Source organism: Muscardinus avellanarius (genome assembly GCF_963383645.1).
Source record: "Muscardinus avellanarius genome assembly, chromosome: 12".
NCBI lineage: Eukaryota > Metazoa > Chordata > Mammalia > Rodentia > Gliridae > Muscardinus > Muscardinus avellanarius.
In genome coordinates this window covers 80,032,823-80,054,390 of record NC_137798.1, presented here as the reverse complement: position 1 = coordinate 80,054,390, position 21,568 = coordinate 80,032,823, and the positions used below count along the sequence as shown (strand labels likewise).

At 47.5% G+C, this 21,568-nt stretch overlaps 1 protein-coding gene across 1 annotated transcript in view; it reads right to left on the bottom strand.

The window, feature by feature from the left end:
* Nucleotides 1–21,568, bottom strand: part of FLVCR2 (FLVCR choline and putative heme transporter 2) — a gene marked incomplete at its 3' end in the record, with an annotated part of 59,414 nt that overhangs the window by 28,077 nt on the left and 9,769 nt on the right. Inside the window, exon 2 of the mRNA XM_080707429.1 lies at nt 2,270–2,411. Within this exon, the coding sequence (XP_080563555.1) occupies nt 2,270–2,411 (142 nt within the window). The remainder of the gene's footprint in view (nt 1–2,269; nt 2,412–21,568) is intronic.

The window sequence follows — 21,568 nt, the reverse complement described above, 5'->3', positions numbered from 1 at the left end:
TCTCCTGAAAGGCCCAGAGTGTCTCCAGTTAGAGGAAGCTCTGGAAATGAGGTTTACTCTCTTGGCAGATCAAAGGGGACCCCCACCCAGAAAACACTCCAGCCCTGACTTCAGAGCCCTTCCTGGATAACTTCCACCCCCCGGAATCCCTTGTCCATTGTCTTGCCTGTCTACCTCCCCTTTCCTCAGAAAAGCAAGCAGAGCAAGAAGGTTGTGTCGCATCAGCAGGTGTTATCTCAAGGATATGGCAAGTGCAAACCAGAATTCAGATAAGATGTTCCCACTCTTTATTTAATTAGCTACTCTCTGTGCTTGGTAAGTAAAATGCTCAATCATAGAAATGTTCTAGCGTCCAGGATTTCAACTGCAAAGAATTAGGCCCTCCTCTGCTGCAAACACAAGAATTTGGAACTGGACAAATTATAGTTTAAAACTCAGTCTAGCTGAGGAAGAGGTCCTGTATCTTTTGTCTCTAAGTCCATCCACAGGCCCTGCTCCTCATCTTCCCAGGAGCACCGAGGCCTCTAAGACCACCTGCCAGTTTTTTTTTTTTTTTTTTAAAGCCATCAGGCAGCCCTTCCTATCCTGGATCCAGAGACTATTTGAAGGAAGTACACAATTATACATACAGCTGACTTTGGTGGTGAGGCCAGCAGGCAGGAAGACGCCTTTAATGTGTGAGATAGAACTTCCAGGCATTATGAAGGAAACCGGTTAACCTTTAGACAGGTGACTAACTGAAACTGAAAACCTCTATTTTGCTGCCTCTGAATTTATCACAGGCCAAATAACATTTCTTAGATGAAAACAGAACACATAAAATTTTATTGGTCTCAGATACTTAATGATTAAATGTGCATTTATATAAAATATTAATAATACTTAACTGACATTGGTGGTTGGTATTAACCTGTGCAAAGATAAGTTAATGGTCATTCCTTCCTTTATACTTTCTCATATTTTCTAGTTTTTTTCCTAATGAGTATACTTTACTCAAATATTATTTTTTAAAAAAGCATTGAAATATAAATAGTAGTTATCTGAGGTTGGTGGTAGGTGTTAACTTGTACAAGTATAAGTTAATGATCATTCCTTTCTTTTTGCTTTCTTATATTTTCTAGATTTTTCCACAACGAGCACACATTACACATAATACTTTTTAAAGAGTGCACTAAAGAGCCAGGTCTGGCGGTGCATGCCTGTAACCCCGATGCTTGGGAGGCTGAGACCGAAGGATCACAAATTCACAGCCAGCTTCAGCAACTTAGTGCGACCCTCAGCAATTAGTGAGACCTTGTTTCAAAATAAAAAATAAAATAGGGCTAGGGGGTGAAGATCGGAAGTGGAATGTCCCCGGGCTCGATTTCTAGTAACACACACACACACACACACACACACACACACACACACACACAATTAAAAGGTGGTGGTGGGCTGGAGGTGTAGCTCAGTAGTATAATGCCCCTGGGTTCAATCCCCAGTACATAAAAAAAAAAAAGTTAAACAAATGTTGTCCCCAAGAAGTCTCGGGTTAATCTCTAAGATTATTACTGTTTGTGGATCAACTTCTGGTTTCCTTTGTCTTTTAGAAATACAGGGTACAGGGTTAGGCAAGCTTAGATTTGAACTCAGTCTTTGCTACTTGCTACCTAATCTTGAGTAAACCATTTAACTTCCCTTAAGACTTATTTTCCTCTCTGTTGACTGGGACTGACAATGGTCCCTCCCTTGGTGGGGTTGTTGAGGATGTGATGAGATCAGGCTTTCTTAGCACAATGCCTGTGACAATGGGGTCCTTGCTGGGGTTTCATCAAGGGGACCAGCAGTCTACTCAATTATTCTGGTGAAGTAGGATTGGAAAACTGGTTGATCACAATTAAACTTTACTGAGCCATTAATAAAGTGGTGGCATACACTTGTAATCCCAGCATTTGGGAGGCTGAGACAGCTATTTAGTGAGGTCCTCTGCAATTTAGTGAGACCTTGTTTAAAAATAAAGAATAAAAAATAGAGCTGGGGTGTAGCTTGGAGGTAATACGCCCCTGGGTTCCATCCCCAGTATCACAAAATAATTAAATAAATAAATAAATTTAGTGTACAGAATCAGCTAGCACTATATTAGGGCAACTGCTCAGGCTAAAATATTTTAAGACCCCAGGAAGCCTGGCCTCATGGTGTTTTAGGGATGTGTTTTCAAAGGTCCCATCAAAGTCAGCAGAACACCCCTCTTTCCCCCTCCCCAGCAGCCTACTAATGACCTTGACCTTACCGATGATGACAAGGATGAACAGGAGTGTGGCCACGCCTCCTACTATGTAGAACATGATGCTGATGTGGTAGGCAAGCTTGTCCTGGTCTTTGATGTTGGGTACCAAAACAGGAGGAACCAAGAACCCAATCGCAATTCCAAGCTACAGAAGACAGACACAATCAAACAGTGACCAATAGCCGAGAGGTGACCACTCAAATTTAAAGAGACTCCTCATAAGAAACATAATTCTCAACTTCTAGTCTCTCCTAAAACCCAAATAGGGATCATTTCTCCACCTCATGACACCAGAAAAATCCTCTTCTAATTGACAATTTGACTCATAGTTACTTTTGGGGGTACTGGGGAATTAATCTAGGAGTTTTGTACCTCTGAGCTACACTCCCAGCCCTGTTTATTTTTTATTTTGAAAGTCCCACTATGTTGCTGAGAGTCTTGCTAAATTGCTGAGGCTGGTCTAGAATCTGAGATCCTCCTGTCTCAGCCCCCCAAGTACTAGCTAGGATTATAGGCATGTGCCACCATGCCCAACTCCTATTTGGACTTCTGACCCTCACTATCCATATCTATGGAAAAAAATAGAATTGGGGGTCTCATTGCAGGCTGATGCTCGTTAGTTGCAAACTAATGTAAACAAGGATTTTTATACTCCCATCTCTGGGTAGATAATTTCCCTCTTATGCTACTTAAATTTTTAATTCTTTTCTTTTCTTTTTTTTTTTTTTCAGTACTGGGGATGGAACCCAAGGGCATTCTACCTCCAAGCTATACCCCCAGCCATATGTTTTATTATTTATTTGGAAACAGGGTCTCACTGAGCTGCAAAAGGCTTCACTAAGTAGCTGAGGCCTGTCTGCGAACCGCGATCCTCCTGTCTCAGCCTCCCAAATGCTGGGATTACAAGTGTGCGCCACCACACCTGGCAATTTTTAATTCTACTGAATCTTTTAACCTGGAATTGAGACACCAGCTAGAAAAAGTCCTACACCCTACAACCACAAGAACTCACATTTGGTAAGAGAAGCCAATCGTTAGCAACACATTTACTAACAAGAAAGCTTCAGTTCATTGTGTAAATAACTTAACTTCCAAAGTGTCTATAGTGTAACCTCACACACAATTACAAAATGGCTAAACCACACACACACACACACACACACACACACACACACAGCCAACAAATTAAAACATCTCATATTGTAATTGGAGTCCAAACTCCAATAACCTGGCAGATAACGTGACCTGGGCGTTTCCGAGGTCAGAAATGCTTCCAGTAGTAACTATGAGACAACTCCCCAAAGTGCTTCCACCATCTACGACACCAAGGCAGAAACTGGAAAACAGCTTGTGAACTCATGCAAGTTCCAGATTCCAAACGTGCAGGCAGATGAGTCAGTCGTTTGTCTTAAAGTCCAACTTTTCCTATACTGCTAGAAAGGAACCTCAGGTAGAGAAGAAACTGGCTTTCACTCCACACCATCACACCAGTCAACCCCAGCCAGCCTGCTGCGCGTCATGACTGGTTTTCCACGCCAGGATGGTTAACAATGGTTCTTGGTTGCCAGTTGTTCTTATCTCTGGAATATTCACTGCAGTCGATCAAGAAGGAACCCTAGCTTCTTATGCAGTATATAACCAATCAATGAAGCACATCTTTAAAGTACCTACTATGTGAAAAGTATTCTGCTAGACATTTTAGGAGATCCCAAGATACATAAGGCAGGTGTCTTGCTTTCAAAGAACTTTAAAATCTAGTAGGGAAGCCGAATGTGGTGGTGCATGCCGATAATCCCAGTACTTGGGAGGCTGAGACAGGTGGATCACAGGTTCAAGGACAGCCTCAGCAACATAGCGAGGCTCTCAGGAACTTAGCAAGATTCTGTTTCAAAAACAAACACAAAAAAGGGCTGAGAGTATAGCTCAGAGGTAAAATTCTGATTCATTCTCCAGTACTCACTCTCTGTCTCTCTCTCTCTGTCTCTCTGTCTCTCTGTGTCTCTCTCTCTCTCTCTCTCTCTCTCTCTCTCTCTCTCTCTGTGTCTCTCATACACACACACACACACCACATACACACACACAATCTAGTGGGGGGAGGGGTTAAAACAAAAATACAAAGGACAACATAAATGGGCACATTTTGTGGTTTGTGATGCTATAATGCTGTGATTTTAAAGTTCTTTCATAATCCTCTATTACAACCCTGTTATTAGAAGACCAAAGGGAGTCCATGTGAGCTTAAGCCCCAGAGGTGAAGGGACGTGTCCAGGGCTGCCCAGAGTTCTAGCAAAGCTGAGGCCAGGAAACAGGGCTCCTGGCCTCTCGGGCCAGCACCCACTCCACTTGTTAGCACTGAGGCCTCAAGAAAGACCCAGGTGGGCAGGGGTGGTGTCCTTAGCTTCATCTAGACCTCAGTCACACAACCTGTCAGAGGAGTGGGGCTTCTGATCTGCTCATTTCCAACATGGTAAAAACCAGTCACCGACAGAGGGGCAAATGCAGCCTTCTTTATAGCCCCACAGCCCAATGCAGGTCCTGGGTGGCTGCCAGGACACTTTGGGGTTGGAGATCTGGAATTTAAACAGAATCTCAGCAGTTTCCACTGGCAAGAGTGAGGGAAGACACCAACATTGACCTAAGGCTCTGCGACTCCTTCATTTCCAAAAGGAAGAGAAAAACTCTGAGACCTTGACACAGGATAATGTAAGCCCCAGGAATCTTCTGCTCTGATGAGTAAATCCTCCCAGCTAATGCTGCACATCATGCCTGACCCCTCAGTGGCTGAACTCTGGCCACTCTCTCTACACCCTAAGCCTGAGCAAGTGTGGTCTACACACAGCAATTCGGAATCCAGAGCTTGCAAGCTTACTTACTACAGTTTATTTCACCCCTAAAGAAGGCGATTAACAAAAATGCAATGAACAAAGTGATGACTTGGGATGCCCAGCTTTCATTTTCTATTTTCTTTCTGTCTTTTCTGAAGACTCAAGGATTATAGCTATATACTTTGGCCATGGCCGTAGTCATGACCATTTCTAGGGCAAATGTCACAATTAAAAATACATCTGTATAATCCCAGAATTCGGGAGGCTAAGATGGGAGAATTGTGGTTCATGGCCAGCCTCAGCTACCTAGTGAGGCCCTTGCAACTCAGTGAGACCCTGTTTCAAAATAAAGAATAAAAAACAGGGCTAAGGGTATAGCTTGGAGGTCAAATTCCCCTGGGTTCCATCCCCAGACCCTAAAAAAAAAAATCTATAGCTGGGCATGGTGGCGCATACTTGTAATCCCAGCATTTGAGAGGCTGAGACAGGAGGATAGTGGTTTGTAGACAGCCTCAGCTACTTAGTGAGGTCCTTTGCAACTCAGTGAGACCCTGTTTCAAAGTAAAGAATAAAAAATAGGGCTGGGGGTGTAGCTCAGAGGTAGAAAACCCATGGGTACTCCATGGGTTTTCTACCTCTGAGCTACACCCCCAGTACCACAAAGAATAATTGAATAAAAATAAAAATATATCTGTAAAGCTGGATGTGGTGACACACACTTGTAGTCCCAGCATTTGGGAGGTTCAGACAGTAGAAACGCAGTTCGAAGCCAGCCTCAGCTACTACCTAGTGAGGCCCTTTGCAACTCACTGAGAACTTGTTTCAAAATAAAGAATTAGCTGGGCGTGGTGGTGCACGCTTATAATCCCCGCGCTTGGGAGGCAGAGACAGGAGGATTGCGCAGGTTCAAAGCCAGTCACGCACGCTGGCTTAGGAAACCCTGTTTCCAAATTAAAATGTAAATAAATAGGTCTGGGAGTGTAGCCCAGAGGTAGAAGGGCTTCCAGGAACCCCAGTACCACCAATAAATAAATAAATAAAAATAAAAATAAATAAAGAATTAAAAAACAGGGATGGGGGTGTAGCTCGGGGGTAGAACGCCCCTGGATTTTATCCCCAGTGCTGCAAAAAAAGAGAAATCTGTAAAAAGTGTGTGTGTATGTGTGTGTGTGTGTGTGTGTGTGTGTGTGTGTGTTACTGGGGATGGAACCCTTCTTCTACCTCCGGGCTACACTCCCAGACCTATTTTTATTTGGAAACAGGGTCTCTTAAGCCAGCAAGGTTGGCTTCGAACCTGCACACTCTTCCTGTCTCCGCCTCCCAACCGTGGGGATTACAAGCGTGCTCCACCACGCCCTGCTAAAAAATTCTTTAAAAATACATCTGTGCAGTCTGAGGGCTCTGAGTGACAGGAAGAAGCAAGACCTTGTGTGACTTGCCAGTTGTCATTCTGGCTCATGCATTTGGCAGACCAGAAAAACCAGCATAAAACCAGGAAACCATCTGGCTGCATCTGGGCAAGATTCTCCCACCTAACTCATTACGTAACACAATGTGTGTTATATTGGGTCTGAGATTATAGAACCACTGTCCCTATCACCATCTCCATAGACTGTGCCCATTCACCATTAACAAAGCCCTAAATGAGTCATAATTCAATCAAAACTGTGATGTCTAGCTTGGCCTTGGGAGGCAGGCAATGGGGGCTTCATGGAGCCCTGACAATAATCGCTGACCACCGGCCCCACTGGTCCCACCTGCTATGTTACAACTTCAAGGACACATCCTCATCACAAGTCCAGCTACATTACAAACAACGTAATGTAACCCCTTCCGGTCCTTGTGGGCCCTGGAACAAAGAAAAACCCTGGGGCCATGCACTCCAGACTCAGCAAAATAGTGTATAAAGGGGTGTCTCCTTCTGACTCAGCTCGGTTTGGGGGGAGCAGTCCTATGACTCTCCCCAAGGCCTGCCACTCCCCCACACCCTACATACCTTCTGCTTAAGGGTTATTATATCTAAGGCTGGCCACCCCAGCACTAATGCAAATGCAAATGGTTTCCTATTAATATAATTTGTTTATACCTTCACTCTTTGTTTTGGAAATTCTTTTCTACCCCACATTTGAACCACAAATAAAAACCATGGTACAAAGCTGGTCTCCCAAATCCTGGCTGGTCATGCAGTCAGAATCTGGCCAAACCATCCAGGGAGGGTCCCGGGGCTTCCACAAAAGGCAGGGAGCTCTGTGTCAACACAATGCTGAGGGCTCCGGGTCAAATGCAACAGGAAAAAAATTTGAGCACTTCCGTAGAGTCCCCGGCACCTCATCCTCATGACCTAGATACCTGGCAAGACAGACCCTGTTCTTCTGGCTAGGAGACAACCTCAGTAAACGGGTTCTCACCTACCCAACCTCATTCCTCATCTGGCCAGGGATCCTGGGCTATTCTGAGGAAGGTAAGCCCTACGTTGGTCAGCCTCAGGACTGAGCCCCACATGGCTCTTTCCTCTCCCCTCAACATGGCCGTGGAGTTGGGCTGAGCAAGTTCCCTTGGATTCTAGCTAGCTCTCCACTGCTGGGCCAAAAGTGTCCCTTTAGCCAGGCATGTAATTCCAGTACTCGGGAAGCTGAAACAGGAGGCTCAGTGGTTCAATGCCAGCCTTTGCCACTGAGTGAGGCCCTCAGCAACTTAGCAAGAACCTGTTTCAAAATAAAAAGGGTTGGGGGTGGAAGTTGGAGGTAGACTTCCCAGGATTGCTCCCCTGGGGGTCAGCAGTGGTCCCTGCAGCAAAGTCCTAGCTGGAGGTCTCCTCCTGACCCAAGGTGGGGGGCTTGCTCCTCTGGAGCTCATGCCATGCTGTGCTGTTTTTCAATGAAACCCCCACCTCTCTTCCTTCTATCCTGACATTTGATGGAGAGAAATCATGGCACCAATACAGTGGTTAAGGGCTCACCCTCAGGTCAGAAGGACTTGAGTTCAACTCCCAGCTCAAGATGTCTGACCTCAGCAAGTTAATTCACCTTCCTGTGCCTGTTTCCTGCTCCAAAAAGAGACCTGATATGTAGCTCAGGGCCTGGGGCTCACTCTCTACCTGCCATCTTGGCTCTACTACCCCTCACATCTGGCAGGGCAGGGGCCGCAGGCAGCGAAGGCAGCTGCACTCACCCAGGCGCCTGGTGTGTTTATGGCCCTCTTTTGAGCCCTCCTACCTTCTCTTCTCCTCTTCTCCAGCTCCTTCCTAATGCTCTTTCTCAGTTCCCTCGGTCACCCTGGGGACTCACCTGCCCCTGGCCTCCCGGGCCCTCCTTCAGTCCCCTTCCAATCCATCTCCTTCCCTGCCAGGTCCCCTGTCTGACTCCCAGGCCTGGACAGTGTTCACATTCCTCAGCCCCGCCCTGTCCCCACGCTGTCCTGCTCAAAGACCCTCAAGGGGCTGGCCTCTCAGGAGGAGAAGGAAGCCCAGCCCGCAGCCTGCAGCTCTGGGCATGCTTCCCACTTCAAGCTCCTCTCCAGTCACTCTCCTCCTGTATCCCTCCAGATGCCCTGCACTCCAACAGATGAGATGAATCAAGAGTCCAACCCTCCCTTCCGGTGTTCTACACCTTTCTCCAAAGTTTTTCCTGTTTTACTCTTTCAGGGCCCATCTCCATGGTAGTTCCTGCACACAAAGCTTTCCTGGATTCCTCTGGCTAAGTATGATCTCCTTGCCCACAACTCCTCTAAGACTTTGGTTTTCAGCCATCTATCTGACACTATCTAGACTGAATCCTGGCAAAGAGAACAAGTATTAATCCCTAAGTGGGTGGTGTGGAGCAAGTAGGCTACGGTGAACCGGCATGTCAGGAAAATATCCCTTCTACTGTACATGTGTCCTGAGGCTGGGGAAAGCTGTGGCTGGAAACAGAAATCTAGGCCAGGTTTTCAGAGAAGAAATTTTTCTTTTTTTCTTTTTCTTTTTCTTTTTTTTTTTCTTTCTTTATGTGGGACTAGGGATGGAACCCAGGGGCATTCTATCTCTGAGAGACATCCCCAGCCCTATTTTTTTAAATTTTGAAACAGAGCCTTGCTGAGTTGGAAAAGGCCTCACTAAGTAGCTGAGGCTGTCCCTGAACCACGATCCTCCTGCTTCAGCCTCCTGAATGCTGGGATTATGAGCATGCACCACCATGCCCGGCTGAAATTTTTCTATTTAAAGCATGGTTCAGCCGGGCATGGTGGCGCACACTTGTAATCCCTGTGCTTGGGAGGCTGACGGGAGGATCACGCAGGTTCGAAGCCAGCCTCAGCTACTTAGTGAGGCTCTCAGCAACTTAGTGAGACCCTGTTTCCAAATAAAATATAAAATAGGTCTGGGAGTATAGCCCGTAGGTAGAAAGCCTCTGGGTTCCACCCCCAGTACTACCAAAAAAAAAAAAAAAAAAAAAAAAAATTCAAAGCTGGGCACGGTAGCACACGCATGTAATCCCAGATTTTGGGAGGCTGTGACAGAAGGATCACAGTTTGAAGCCAGCCTCAGCTACTTAGTGAGGCCCTTGCAACTCAGTGAGACCCTGCTTCAAAATAAAGAATAAAAAATAGGGCTGGGGTTATAGCTCAGAGGTAGAATGCCCCTGGGTTCCATCCCTAGTACTCCAGTACTGAAGGAAAAAAAAAAAAAAGAATGGTTCAAGCCAGGTGTGATGATGCTTGTCTATAATCCCAGTGCTTGGGAGACTGAGACAGGAGGATCACAGGTTTGAGGCCAGCTTCAGCAACTGAGTGAGGCCCTCAGCAACTTGGTGAGACCCTATCTCAAAATAAAATTGGGGTGGGGATATAGCTTGGAGGTAGAATCCCCCTGGGCTCAATTCCCAGTACTACACACACACACACACACACACACACACACCACACATATATATGCAAACAAATAACTCTTTTTAAATAAGAGCCATATAAAAGTAAATGGAACGCTGGGCGTGGTGGCGCACGCTTGTAATCCCCGCGCTTGGGAGGCGGAGACAGGAGGATCGCGCAGGTTCGAAGCCAGCCGCGCTGGCTTAAGAGACCCTGTTTCCAAATAAAAACATTTTAAAAGAAAAAGATAGGTCTGGGAGTGTAGCCCGGAGGTAGAAGGGTTTCCAGGAACCCCAGTACCACCAAAAAATTAAAATAAAATAAGAAATAGAGATTCTATCTAGACTTCCATACATTGAGCTGCTTAAAGCTCATCAACCCATATAAACAGTTTTAAAGGTGAACATGTATATTTACACATCTCTGTGCACACTACCAATGGCCTTACGATCTACAGATTAATCTGAAGTTTAGTTCACAGAGGGGACTGTTAAAGGAAATTTAAGTTGCATACTTTTTTTTTTTTTTACGGTACTAAGGATGGAACCCAGGGGCATTCTATCTCCTAGCGACACCCCAGCCCTATTTTTTATTCTTTATTTTGAAACAGGGTCTCCCTGAGTTGCAAAGGACCTCACTAAGTAGCTCAAGCCAGCTGCGAACCAGACCCTCCTGTCTCAGCCTCCCAAGTACTGGGATTACAAATGTGCACCGCCACGCCTGGCTTTAAGTTGCATACTTACATCATGTATGTGCACACAGAATGTATGGGCCTTGAATGGTGCTAAAATAAGTCAGGCATGGTGGCGCATGCCTCTAATCCCAGTACTTGGAAGGCTGAAATAGGAGGATTGAAGTGCAGAGATTCAGCATCTTAGCAAGACTCTGTTTCCAAAAGAGTAAGCAGTAAAAAATAAAATAGGACTGGGTGTGTAACACAGAGGTAGAATGCCTCTGGTTTCAATCCCCAGCACCAACACACACACACACACACACACACACACACACACACACACGGCCAGGCATGGTGATGCACACCTTTAATTCCAGTACTTGGGAGGCTGAGACAGGAGAATCACAGGTTCAAGGAAACCCTCAACCACTTAGCAAGGCCCTCTGTGACTCAGTGAGGCCTTGTTTTAAGATAAAAAATATAAAGGGTTAGGGGTATAGCTTAGAGATAGAATGCCCCTGAGCTTAATCCCCAGCACAAACATAAATATGCAACTCTGGCGCTATAAATTGCTCTCTCTACTCCTTGGCCAGTGTCACGTAGGCGTTTACACCTGCTGGTGAATAACTGATCCGAGTGAAAAGGAGCACGGCGGTTCCAGGGGCCCAATGCAAGGGCGGGTTAAGCAAAGGCCTCTGCCATCTGTGGGGCAGGCCACTGTGGACCTGGGGGGAGGCTTAGCAGGGGCTCCTGGGACTGAGTCTGTGGGTGCCTCCAAAAACAAGGAAAAGACAGAGGTGGCAGCTGGGGCACCAACACACCGAAGAGCTGAGAGCCCAGGGCCTATGTTCATTCCTGGGAACGCTCCCCCGGTGACCCAGGAATGCCAGGCAGCACTGAGGAACACGCCATGATAAGCGGTCCTGTGAATGCAAAGCCTGCTCATGTGACTGTATTTTTGAAATCCCTAAATCCAAGCCCTTGGCTTCTTTTGAAAAGGCCAATTTGGAATTAAGGAAATAGCAGGCCTTCAGGAACAAAAATGACCCCATTATTTGGGGGAGGGATTGCTCATGAAAGGGATTTATGAATTTAAAGGCTGAGCTTAGGTCTCTAAGAACTTAGGAAGCAGGATCACATCTGGTCAATCCAGGCTTCCGTAGAGTTCTCTCTCCAGGCACGAGTTTGTCCTCACGGTGTGATGACACTGGCGGCCTACACTGCCTGGACACTCTTGGCTTCCCCCAGTCCTTTAGCAGGGAAGAGGTTACAGAAATGTAAGATGCAAATGCAGGACGCAGCAGCTATTGAAATGAAGACAGCCCACAATTCCTAGAAGATAACAAGAGTAACGATGGCTGATACACCGTGTGCACCACGAGACAGGGACTAACCTCATCCCTGTTTTAAAGTCAAGGGAACTAGCTTCAAAGCCAAAGTTACCTAACAGCAAATGACAAGTCTGGACTTCAAGCTCAAGTCCTCAATACTGGAGTCTGTACTCTTAGCCATTAGGCTAAATGTTCTAATCTTAATGTTATTTAAACTAGAAGGAAGGAACTAATATGTGCAAAGCACCTACTCTGTTTTGGGAAGTGTGTGAAAGGCTTTTCGTGTGGTCTTTCATTGAAGCAACATCATCTCTGGTTTTCTACAGATGATAAAAACATCTGAGCCAGGTGTGGTGGTGCACACTTGTAATCTCAGCATTTGGGAGACTGAGACCAGAGGATCACAATTTGTGGACAGCCTCAGCTACTTAGTGAGGCCCTCCATAACTTAGTGAGACCCTGTTTCAAAAAAATAAAGAATAAAATGCCGGGTGTGGTGGCGCATGCTTGTAATCCCAGCATTCAAGAGGCTGAGATTGGAGGATTGCAGTTCACAGACAGCCTCAGCTACTTAGTGAGGCTCTCTACAACTCAGTGAGACCCGGTTTCAAAATAAAGAATAAAAAATAGGGCAGGGTGTGTAGCTCAGAGGTCAAATATGCCTGGGTTCCATCCCCAGACCTGCAAAAAAAAAAAAAAAAAAAAAGAATAAAAATAGGGCAGGGGCTGTAGCTTGGAGGTCTAATGCCCCTGGGTTCCATCCCCAGACCCACAAAAACAACAACAAAAATCTGTAATTTGACCAAGGTCACTTAGTTTCTAATGGCTGAACTGAGACTCAGACTTATGGCTATGTAACTCCAACACCCACGATGGGCAGGGTGGGTACACAGAGGAGTTATGCCCTTGGACATCTGCTGTTCCTCCAGGCTTATAAGCTCCATTCTAACTTCAAGTGTCTCCTGTGGCTAGCAATGGAGAAAGGTATCTCCAGTCAACATCATCACTTGCGTTGATTACCACGCAGTTATAACCTATGGGATGATTGTTTGGATGCAGGGCTTAGCTTTATTTAGAGCACCTTGACAACGGGGACATTGACTAACTTTGCCCGTGTGACCTCTGCCCACACCATGTCTGGTACAAAGCCAAGAACAGAGATGGCACTGAGGAAGTATTTTTCTGAATAAAGAAATGACTCTTAGAACTGTGCAGCTCAAATCTCACTCAAGTATTTCCAGTCTCCTCTACGCAAACAAGTAGGGCACGCAGCAGTTTGCTGCAAGGATTTTACCACCAAAAGAAAGCAGGTAAGAGATGGAATGACACAGGAAGTCCAGACTCAAGACAACCTCACACTTGGGCCCCCCCCAATCAGGTATGGAGGTCATTGGAATGTGGGCTGATTAACTTCCCACCCTCAAAACTACACTCAAAAGCTGGGCATGGTGGCGCGCACTTGTAATCTCAGCATTCGGGAGGCTGAGACTGGAGGATCATGGTTCGTGGACAGCCTCAGCTACTTAGTGAGGCTCTCCGCAACTTAGTGAGACCCTGTTTCAAAATAAAGAATAAAAAATAGGGCTGGGGAGTATAGCTCAGAGGTCAAATGCTCCTGGGTTCCATCTCCAGACCCACCCACCCCAAAAAAAAACTACACTCAATATTTACTGAACATCTATTGCATACTAAGCATCCTATTAAAAAGTAAGGGAGGAGACGACAGAAGCAGGACAAGGGGCCCACTTTCTGAGCTCATAATCTGACCTTGATCTTGACCTACAGCCTTGGTGCTGGGTTTCTTCCTCATCTTTGGGGGTGCAAGGAAGCTGAAGAGCAGATACCCTAGGCTGCAAACAGAGAAGATGCTAAGTTCAGGGGAAGAATCTGAGTTTTACAGGAAAACATTGCTGATTTAGAAAAAAAGTGATTCTGACAATGGATTTTATTTTACTTATGGTACTAGGACGTGAACCCAGGAGCATTCTACTTCTGAACTATACCCTCATCCCTATTTTGTTTTTTACTTTGAAACAGGATAGGGTCTACTCAGCCTCACTAAGTTGCTGAAGCTGGCCTAGAACCTGCGATTCTCCTGTTTTGGCCACTAAAGTACTGGGATTATAGGCACATGCCTGGCTTATTTTATTTTTCAGCTGAGCCTGGTACTTAAGTCTACTTTGTGTTCTCCAGCTTCGGAGGCTCTTGGTGCACATATCCCTCCTTTTAAGTTTGCAGTTGTCCTTGTAGTGAGCTCCACAATGTCTAGTCTCCCCTCTCCACTGAGAGCAAAGGGAAGCCTCCTCTCCCTCCCCTTTCACCAAGAGCACAGGTCACTGTTGACCTTAACACTCAAAGGTCTCTTTGGCTGATCATGCTGACAGCCAGTGGCCACCAGCTCACAGAGCAAACTGTGACTCAGCTAGGAAAGAGGAATAATGAGTGGGTGTCTTTCGGGCCCCCCAGCCCCCTAGGGTTGCATCATGCAAACTTTTAATCCACATTTTTCACAATGAAGTAGCAACCTGCAAAGCTCTACTCAAACGCTTGGCATTTCCTACCACCCAACGCGGGTACTCAACAGCCAATGGACAGATTCTTCAACCCAGGTGCTTCTCCCTGTTCAACTTTACCACTCCCTGACCTTGGACAAATAAAACAGCCCACAGGAGGAGAACTGTCCCCTTTGTTTGCATTGCAACACTCTGACCGTTCTAGAAGTGGCGGTCACGTGACACTCAGTATTGCTAATCCTCCCAAGCTTTCAAGTCCGCACGGACTTTCCCATTCTGGTGTTCAGCTATGAACCTCAGACCTATTGCTGCATGGAGTGCCATGAACAAGACCCAGTTCCTCTTACTGAATATGCACCTCCAGAAATAGATTGGTTGGGCCCATGTAGCTTCTTCCTAAGAAGCCAATTTCCTAAGTTACCCAACCTTGCCTCATGACTGCAGAGCGGAATCTGGAAAGAAAGAGAAACCTAGAGAACTATTAGTCTTCCACATCTAATACCAACCCCGAGGGAGCAGCACCATCAGAGTTGGCCTCATTACGTAAGGAGTCACCAGGGGCCCCTTACACAGAAACGCCCTGCTCTGCTGCCACCTCCCCTCCTACTTGGCCAGGCGTTTCCCCAGTGCTCACTCCTTGGCTTATGGCCAAATCTCTGCTCCCTTAAATGCTAACTCTGCTAGAACAGGAACCTTCTATTTCCCACTCCTGGCTGCACCTCCAGTGTTCAGATTGCTTGGCACACAGTAGGTGTTCAGTATTTGTTCAACAAATTAAGGGGGGGCCTGTGGTGCACTGTCTCAAAGTCAAACAATACTAAACCCTAGATGACCAAGAGGATGAGAGCCTCTGTCCACTGTCTCTCATCTGTCGCACTGGTCTGCCATCTGTCGGGGTAGACACAGGGAAATCATTCAGGACAAGCAGGATTCGAGGGGAGACTAGAGCAGGGACAAACACTGACTGGACAAGGGCCTTAGTGGGTTATTTGCAAGTGATAGAAATCTGGCCCTGGACGGGCCACCCTAATATAGCCTGCCAATCTTTGTGGGCTAGGATGAGAATAAAGGGCCAGCTGTACCTAGAGCGGACAGTGGAAAGAGAGAAACTCTAGAGAGAGAGATTTGCCGAGGAGGAACTGCAACCTCTTCATAAAGGTTCTAACGTCTTCAGTAGGGCTGTCCGAGCCCCACCAATCCCCACTCAGGACCACTCATCTCTGCAACTTGCTAACTTCAAGGGGCTGGGAGAGGACTTGGTAAGGTCAGAACCAGCCCCAGCCCTTAGGAGAAACATCTCACTCCCAGTCCCCATCTCCCAAGGGTGGGGACTAAATAGTCCTGCATTGTGTCATCTCCACCATTTTCCTGCACAGAAGAGAGGAGCCATCTTGGCACAGACAGATATAAGAGCTGCATCTCACCACTTCTTGGCAAAAGGCCCTTCCGCTGCCAGCTGTGAGCATTTTGGAACCAAAAGGAAGCAGCAGGGTCTGCAGGACTCCCGGAGCTACAGAACGGATCGGGTCAGGAGAACCAAGGTGACTCCTCCCTTTCCTGAAGAGAGGGATGCTAAGGAATCTGGGAGTACCCAGAAGGACCAGGGCTTATTCTGAATAGGAGCTGACGGTAAAGACCAGAGTGATGGGCTCCTTTCATGCAGAGTGTGGTCCTAACCCACAGTCAGGCCTCCCAAGACAGATAGGATGTGGTGTGTGGACAGGAAAGCTTTGTGAAGGTGTGTGTGTGTGTGTGTGTGTGTGTGTGTGTGTGTTTCTGAGGGATTGAACCCAAGGGCATTCTTCCTCTGAGTTATATCCCCAGCCCATTTTATTTTATTTTATTTTATTTTATTTTATTTTATTTTATTTTATTGTGGTACTGGGGATGGAACCCAGGGGCAGTGTACCTCTGAGATACACTCCAGCCTTACTTTTTAGCCTTTTTTTTTCTTTTGAAACAGGATCTCACTGAGTTGTGAAGAGCCTCACTAAGTAGCTGAGGCTGTCCTTGAACTACAATCCTCCAGTCTCCACCTCCCAAATGCTGTGGCAACCTTGTCCTGCCATTTTTTTTTGTTGTTGTTGTTGTTGTTCACTAGGTGGCTGAGAGTCTCACTACCTTGCTGAGTCTGTCCTTGAGCCTGTGATCCTTCTGTCTTAGACTCCAAGGTACTAAGATTACAGGTGTGTGCCATATGCCAAGCTCAGTCTTTTTCTTTTAAGTCAAGAAAGGGCAATAAGCCGGGCGTGGTGGTGCACACTTGTAATCCCAGTACTTGGGAGGCTGAGACAGGAAGATCACAGGTTCGCGGCCAACCTCAGCAACTTAGTGAGGCCTCCTCAACTTAGTGAGATCCGGTTTCAAAATAAAGAATAAAAAATAGGACCAGGGTGTAATTCAGAGATAGAATGCCCCCTGGGTTCAATCACTAGTACTGAAAAAAAAAAAGACAACATATGCCCAATTCTTCACTATTTACAAAGCACCTGCAGCTGGACCACACTATCCCAGCCAAGATGACCAGCGAGGTCATCAGTGGGAGGCCCCGGGTGCAGGCAGGGGCAGCAGAGCCCGGGAAGCTGCTTCCATTCCATTCCGGAGTCTACTTAACTTGCTGAAATCCCAGGGTTAAGCAGTGTCCAGGTCAACATCCAGACTTCTGACCTTCCATCCCCATCCCTGCTCCCTTCCCAGGAACCTTAGTGAGCATCAGTAAGGCCCCAAGCAGCAGCTCTTCCAGGAAGACCTGGCCTGAGCCTCTAGCTGCCCCAGCCTCTGATGGGGTCATTTGCAACAGAGGAATGTGTTGCTAGTGTGGCTTGGGGAATGTCTGGGTCATCATATAGCCATAACATACTTACAACGTTCTTTCTGGACAGTAAGTCAGAGGGCAGCAGCACAGTGAGAGAGGATAAAGGGCTTCCTGAAGTCCCTCAACGATCTTCATCCAGCAACCCAGTCCCTTAGACATAATGACCCCTCCCCAGCAGTCCGGAGAGAGACAAATATCAGCAAGGAGGGACCTCCTCACTCTGCACAACGAGCCAGGCTGCTGAGAGGCCTGTCCCACGCCGCACAGCAGGTCCCAGGCTGAGGATGTCTGCTGGGGACAGGACAGCCACACACAAGATGCTAGAAGCTGAAGCTACAGAGACCCAGGGAGACCCAAAGGGGCAGGGGCTTGACCTCCTGGATCTTCCCAGGACCCATTTCAAAGGATTTAGAAACTGAGGAAGTCCTGCAGGGGGTTTCCTGCAGGGGTGGGAGGTCCAGCTACACTTAAAAGGTGAGGAAGGGGAATTAGTAAAAAGGCTGTCCAGGCTGCACCTTGCCCCTCCTCCCGCCCAGCCTCTGCCCTCCTGACGCCATGGCTGCCCTGTTGCTAAGTGGTTAGCACAGGACATGCTCTGAAATTTTCTTCCCACCATGAGAATATAATGCCTCAGATGGTGAAGCAACGGTGCCGGGTGGAGAGAACACACCTGGCTGTGGTCATTTCTCTTCCCCTCCCTAGGTTCTCAACCCCAGGCCTGTGTCTGTCTCTGGTTCTGTAGAACTCAGGTTCTATCTAGAAGCTGTGATGCTGCCCCTCACCTAACTCACCCACAAAGAGAATGGACAGGTGGGTCTACTTAAGTTCCCAACTTTGATACCACCAGGGAGGAAGGAAGATCTGTCCATAATAATTCCAGGGAGAGGAACTGGGGGCATGGTGGCCCATGCCTACAATAATCTTAGTACTTGGGAGGCTGAAACAGGAGAGCCACTAGTCGGAGGCCAGCTTCAGCAACTTAATGAGACTCTCAGCAACTTAGAGAGACCCTGTTTCGAAATTAAAAAATAAAAAGAGGTAGAATGCCTGAGTTAGATCCCCAGTGCCCCCCCAAAAAATCCAGGGGGAGCCATCAAGATGCAGCTGGAATCTAGGTGCCCAGAACAGGGCTTCCGATGAGGGGGAGATGGATGTGGATGCAGAGAATGTCTGAATGTTTGCAGAAGGCAGGTTTGGCTCCAGGAGCTCTCACATAAGACCCTGCCTCGTCTAACCATCCTAACAACACTGGGAACCAGGGTTTCAGGTAATGAAGCGATGCCTAAAGGGGACAGGTGTCCTGCCCCAAACCTGACCTCAGACAGAAAAGAGTCCCGCTTCCTTGGTTTCCACACCAGGAAATTTCAAACCTCTGTAAGCATCAGAATCCCTGGAGGAGAAAAGAAAAGAAGCCAAAAAAACAAAAAGAAAAAAAAAAAAAAAACCAACCCAGATCCTGGGGTCCAGCTGAGAGAAGCTAGTTCACTGGGTAAGCCCCAGTGCCTAGAAATATGCACCTTTTTTTTTCAGGTCTGGGGATGGAACCCGGGGGCATTTGACCTTTGAGCTACACCCTCTGTCCTATTTTTTTATTCTTTATTTTGAAATAGGGTCTCACTAAGTTAGTGAAGGCCTCATTAAGTAGCTGAGGCTATCTGTGAACCGTGATCCTCCTGTCTCAGCTGCCTGAATGCTGGGATTATAAGCATGTGTCACCAGGCCCAGCTGAATCTGCATTTTAATGAACACTCCAGGTAGCTCTGATGCTGGAGGTTCATGGACCACATTTTATGGACAATTGGTCTCTGTGGCTCCAAGGAAAGAAACCAAGAGATGCTTCTCAGCTGCTGCCTCCCTGGGGGGCCCAGGCTGGAAAGGTGAGTGTTCCTTTCAACCTCTCCAGGTATACTCAAATGGGTGGCTTCATAAACATGTCCAACCAAACAGGGTGCCCAGGACAAAGGTCTGAGGAGGTTCAGATTGCTCAAGGGGCAGCCGCTACCCCAAACAAACAGCCTCTAAGAACAGGCGTGTGTGTGTGTGTGTGTGTGTGTGTGTGTGTATGTGTGTGTGTTATTGGGGCTTGAACTCAGGGGCGTTCTACCTCTAAGCTACATCTCCAGACCTATTGTATTATTCATTTTGAAACAGGGTCATACTAAATTGCTGAGAATCTCACTAAGTTGTTTAGGAAGGCCTTGAACCTGAAATTTCCTGTCAAAGCCACTCACGTGCTGGGATTATAAGTATGTACCGAGCTGGGCGTGGTGGCGCACACTTGTAATCCCCGCGCTTGGGAGGCTAAGACAGGAGGATCATGCAGGTTCGAAGCCAGCCTCAGCTGGCTTAAGAGACCGTCTCCAAATAAAATATAAAATAGGTCTGGGAGTGTAGCCCGGAGGTAGAAGGGTTCCATCCCCAGTACCACCAAAAAAAAAAAAAAAAAAAACTATGTACCACTGCAGTTAGCTTGGAGCAGGCCTATTTTTACCTGGGAGATTCAGGGATGATCATTTTCTACATTTTTTAGAGATGCTGAACACAGCAAATAGCTTTATGCACAAAGGGCTGACAGCCTATTGAGCCACAAAAGGACACCCAGCCATGCCAAGCCAATTATCTGGAAAGAAATCAGGAATTTCCAAGGAAGGAGAATGGAAAAGAGATAGGAAGTGGAGATCATGCTCCAGTGCCCCTCCATCGGGAGCCCTGGGGCTGCCTGGTCAGAAGCCGCTCCTGGAACTGAAAGGAGCTTATTCTCACCTCCTACCTAGAGAAGGAATCCAAAGCAAACACTGCTCCATCATGGGCTCCGGCATACTGCGTAATCCCCAGAAGTTGGTCAAGAAGTGAAATCCAGCCCAGCCTCCCTTTATCTGCCTCCTGCTCAGGCCAGGCAGCATCTTAGCTGGGTGGGGCTGAGAGGCTGAGTTCAGACACCTGTCACAAAGTCCAAGAGCAGAAGAGTGGAGCTGGGCCGCCAGAGCCTGCAGGGTGCCCTCCACTGTTTAAAGGCTCACCACGGGAAAAGGGGTTACTTCTGCAGGATCAAGGGACAGGAGATGCTTGCTGCATTGAGTCAGATTTGTGAACGGGTGCTAGGTACAGGAGGAGAGACAAAGAATAAAGAATAGAAAACACCAACTTGCCCTTCAACCCATGCTTATCATCCCTGGTGGGGCGCCAACCTTCACACCGCAGCCCAAAGGGGCTGATTGACGATGGTGGTCGGGGGGAGTTCAAGTCATGGGAAGGACATCCCGTTAACAGCACTGCCAAGAAAAGATCAAGAACCAGGCTGTGGAAAGCAGATGTGTACACCGGCTAAGTCGGGCGCCCCCTTCCTTCAGCAGTCTTAGGTCTGTGAGTCTGTAGTCTGCCCTGCCGACATGGGGCTAACCCAGGATCAGTGTCAGCCCAGAGACCCACGGCCTCAGCACAACAGCTCTCACCTCCATGCTCTAGGAAAATAGCGCCACGGCCCAGCCCCTGCTCTGCTTTTGCTCTGAGAAGCTCCTGAGCGGGACATGTCCCCATCAGTATGCTGCCGGCAAACTCTGGAATGGCCCATCTGTTGCTCTACGCCCAAGTCCTGGTCGCTGGGTTCACTGAGAATCAGCTCAACTTTCACCTCCTCAGGGAAACTGTCTTGCTCCCTCTGCACCCACACTGAGGCCATGTCCCCTCACGTCCCCGATCTCGTGACTTCTGTGCACACCAGGCCTTGCGCCTCCCACAGAGAGGCTAAGCGTCCCTTTGGTTTCTTGGAGCCCTCAGACAACAGAGACAATTGCCTTAACTGATGACGCTACCGGGACCTGTGTTCATGTAACATGTCCGTCTGACATTCCTTATGTGGGAAGCTGCTAGCTAAGGGCCATTTACAGACTGTGCTATTAAAATCTCTCCCATGCTCTTGGTAGGAGACAATACTAGTTCCACTTTACAAAGGAAGCCAAGATTGGTGGCACTGTGGGTCCTGTCGCAGGGGGACACCGCAGAGCTAGAGATGGGGTCCTGTGGAATGCACACAGTAAGCACCTGACAGCTCCTTCCAGGGAAGCAGCAGCTGGTGTCTGGGTTGGAGAAGACAGCCCAGACACCTGCACTCTTTCCTCCACCTGCCTCAACTCTCGGTTCACTGACTCGCCTTAATTCCTTTCAGGAAGGGAAAACCTGGTAATTCACGCTTCTGAACACAAACACCTGGCCTGCCCCAAGCCGGGCTCCTATCAGGCAGGTTCTGGTGAGTGGGTAAGTCTCCACTCACCACCTAGTGATAGAGGAGGCGGAGGGGGGAAGC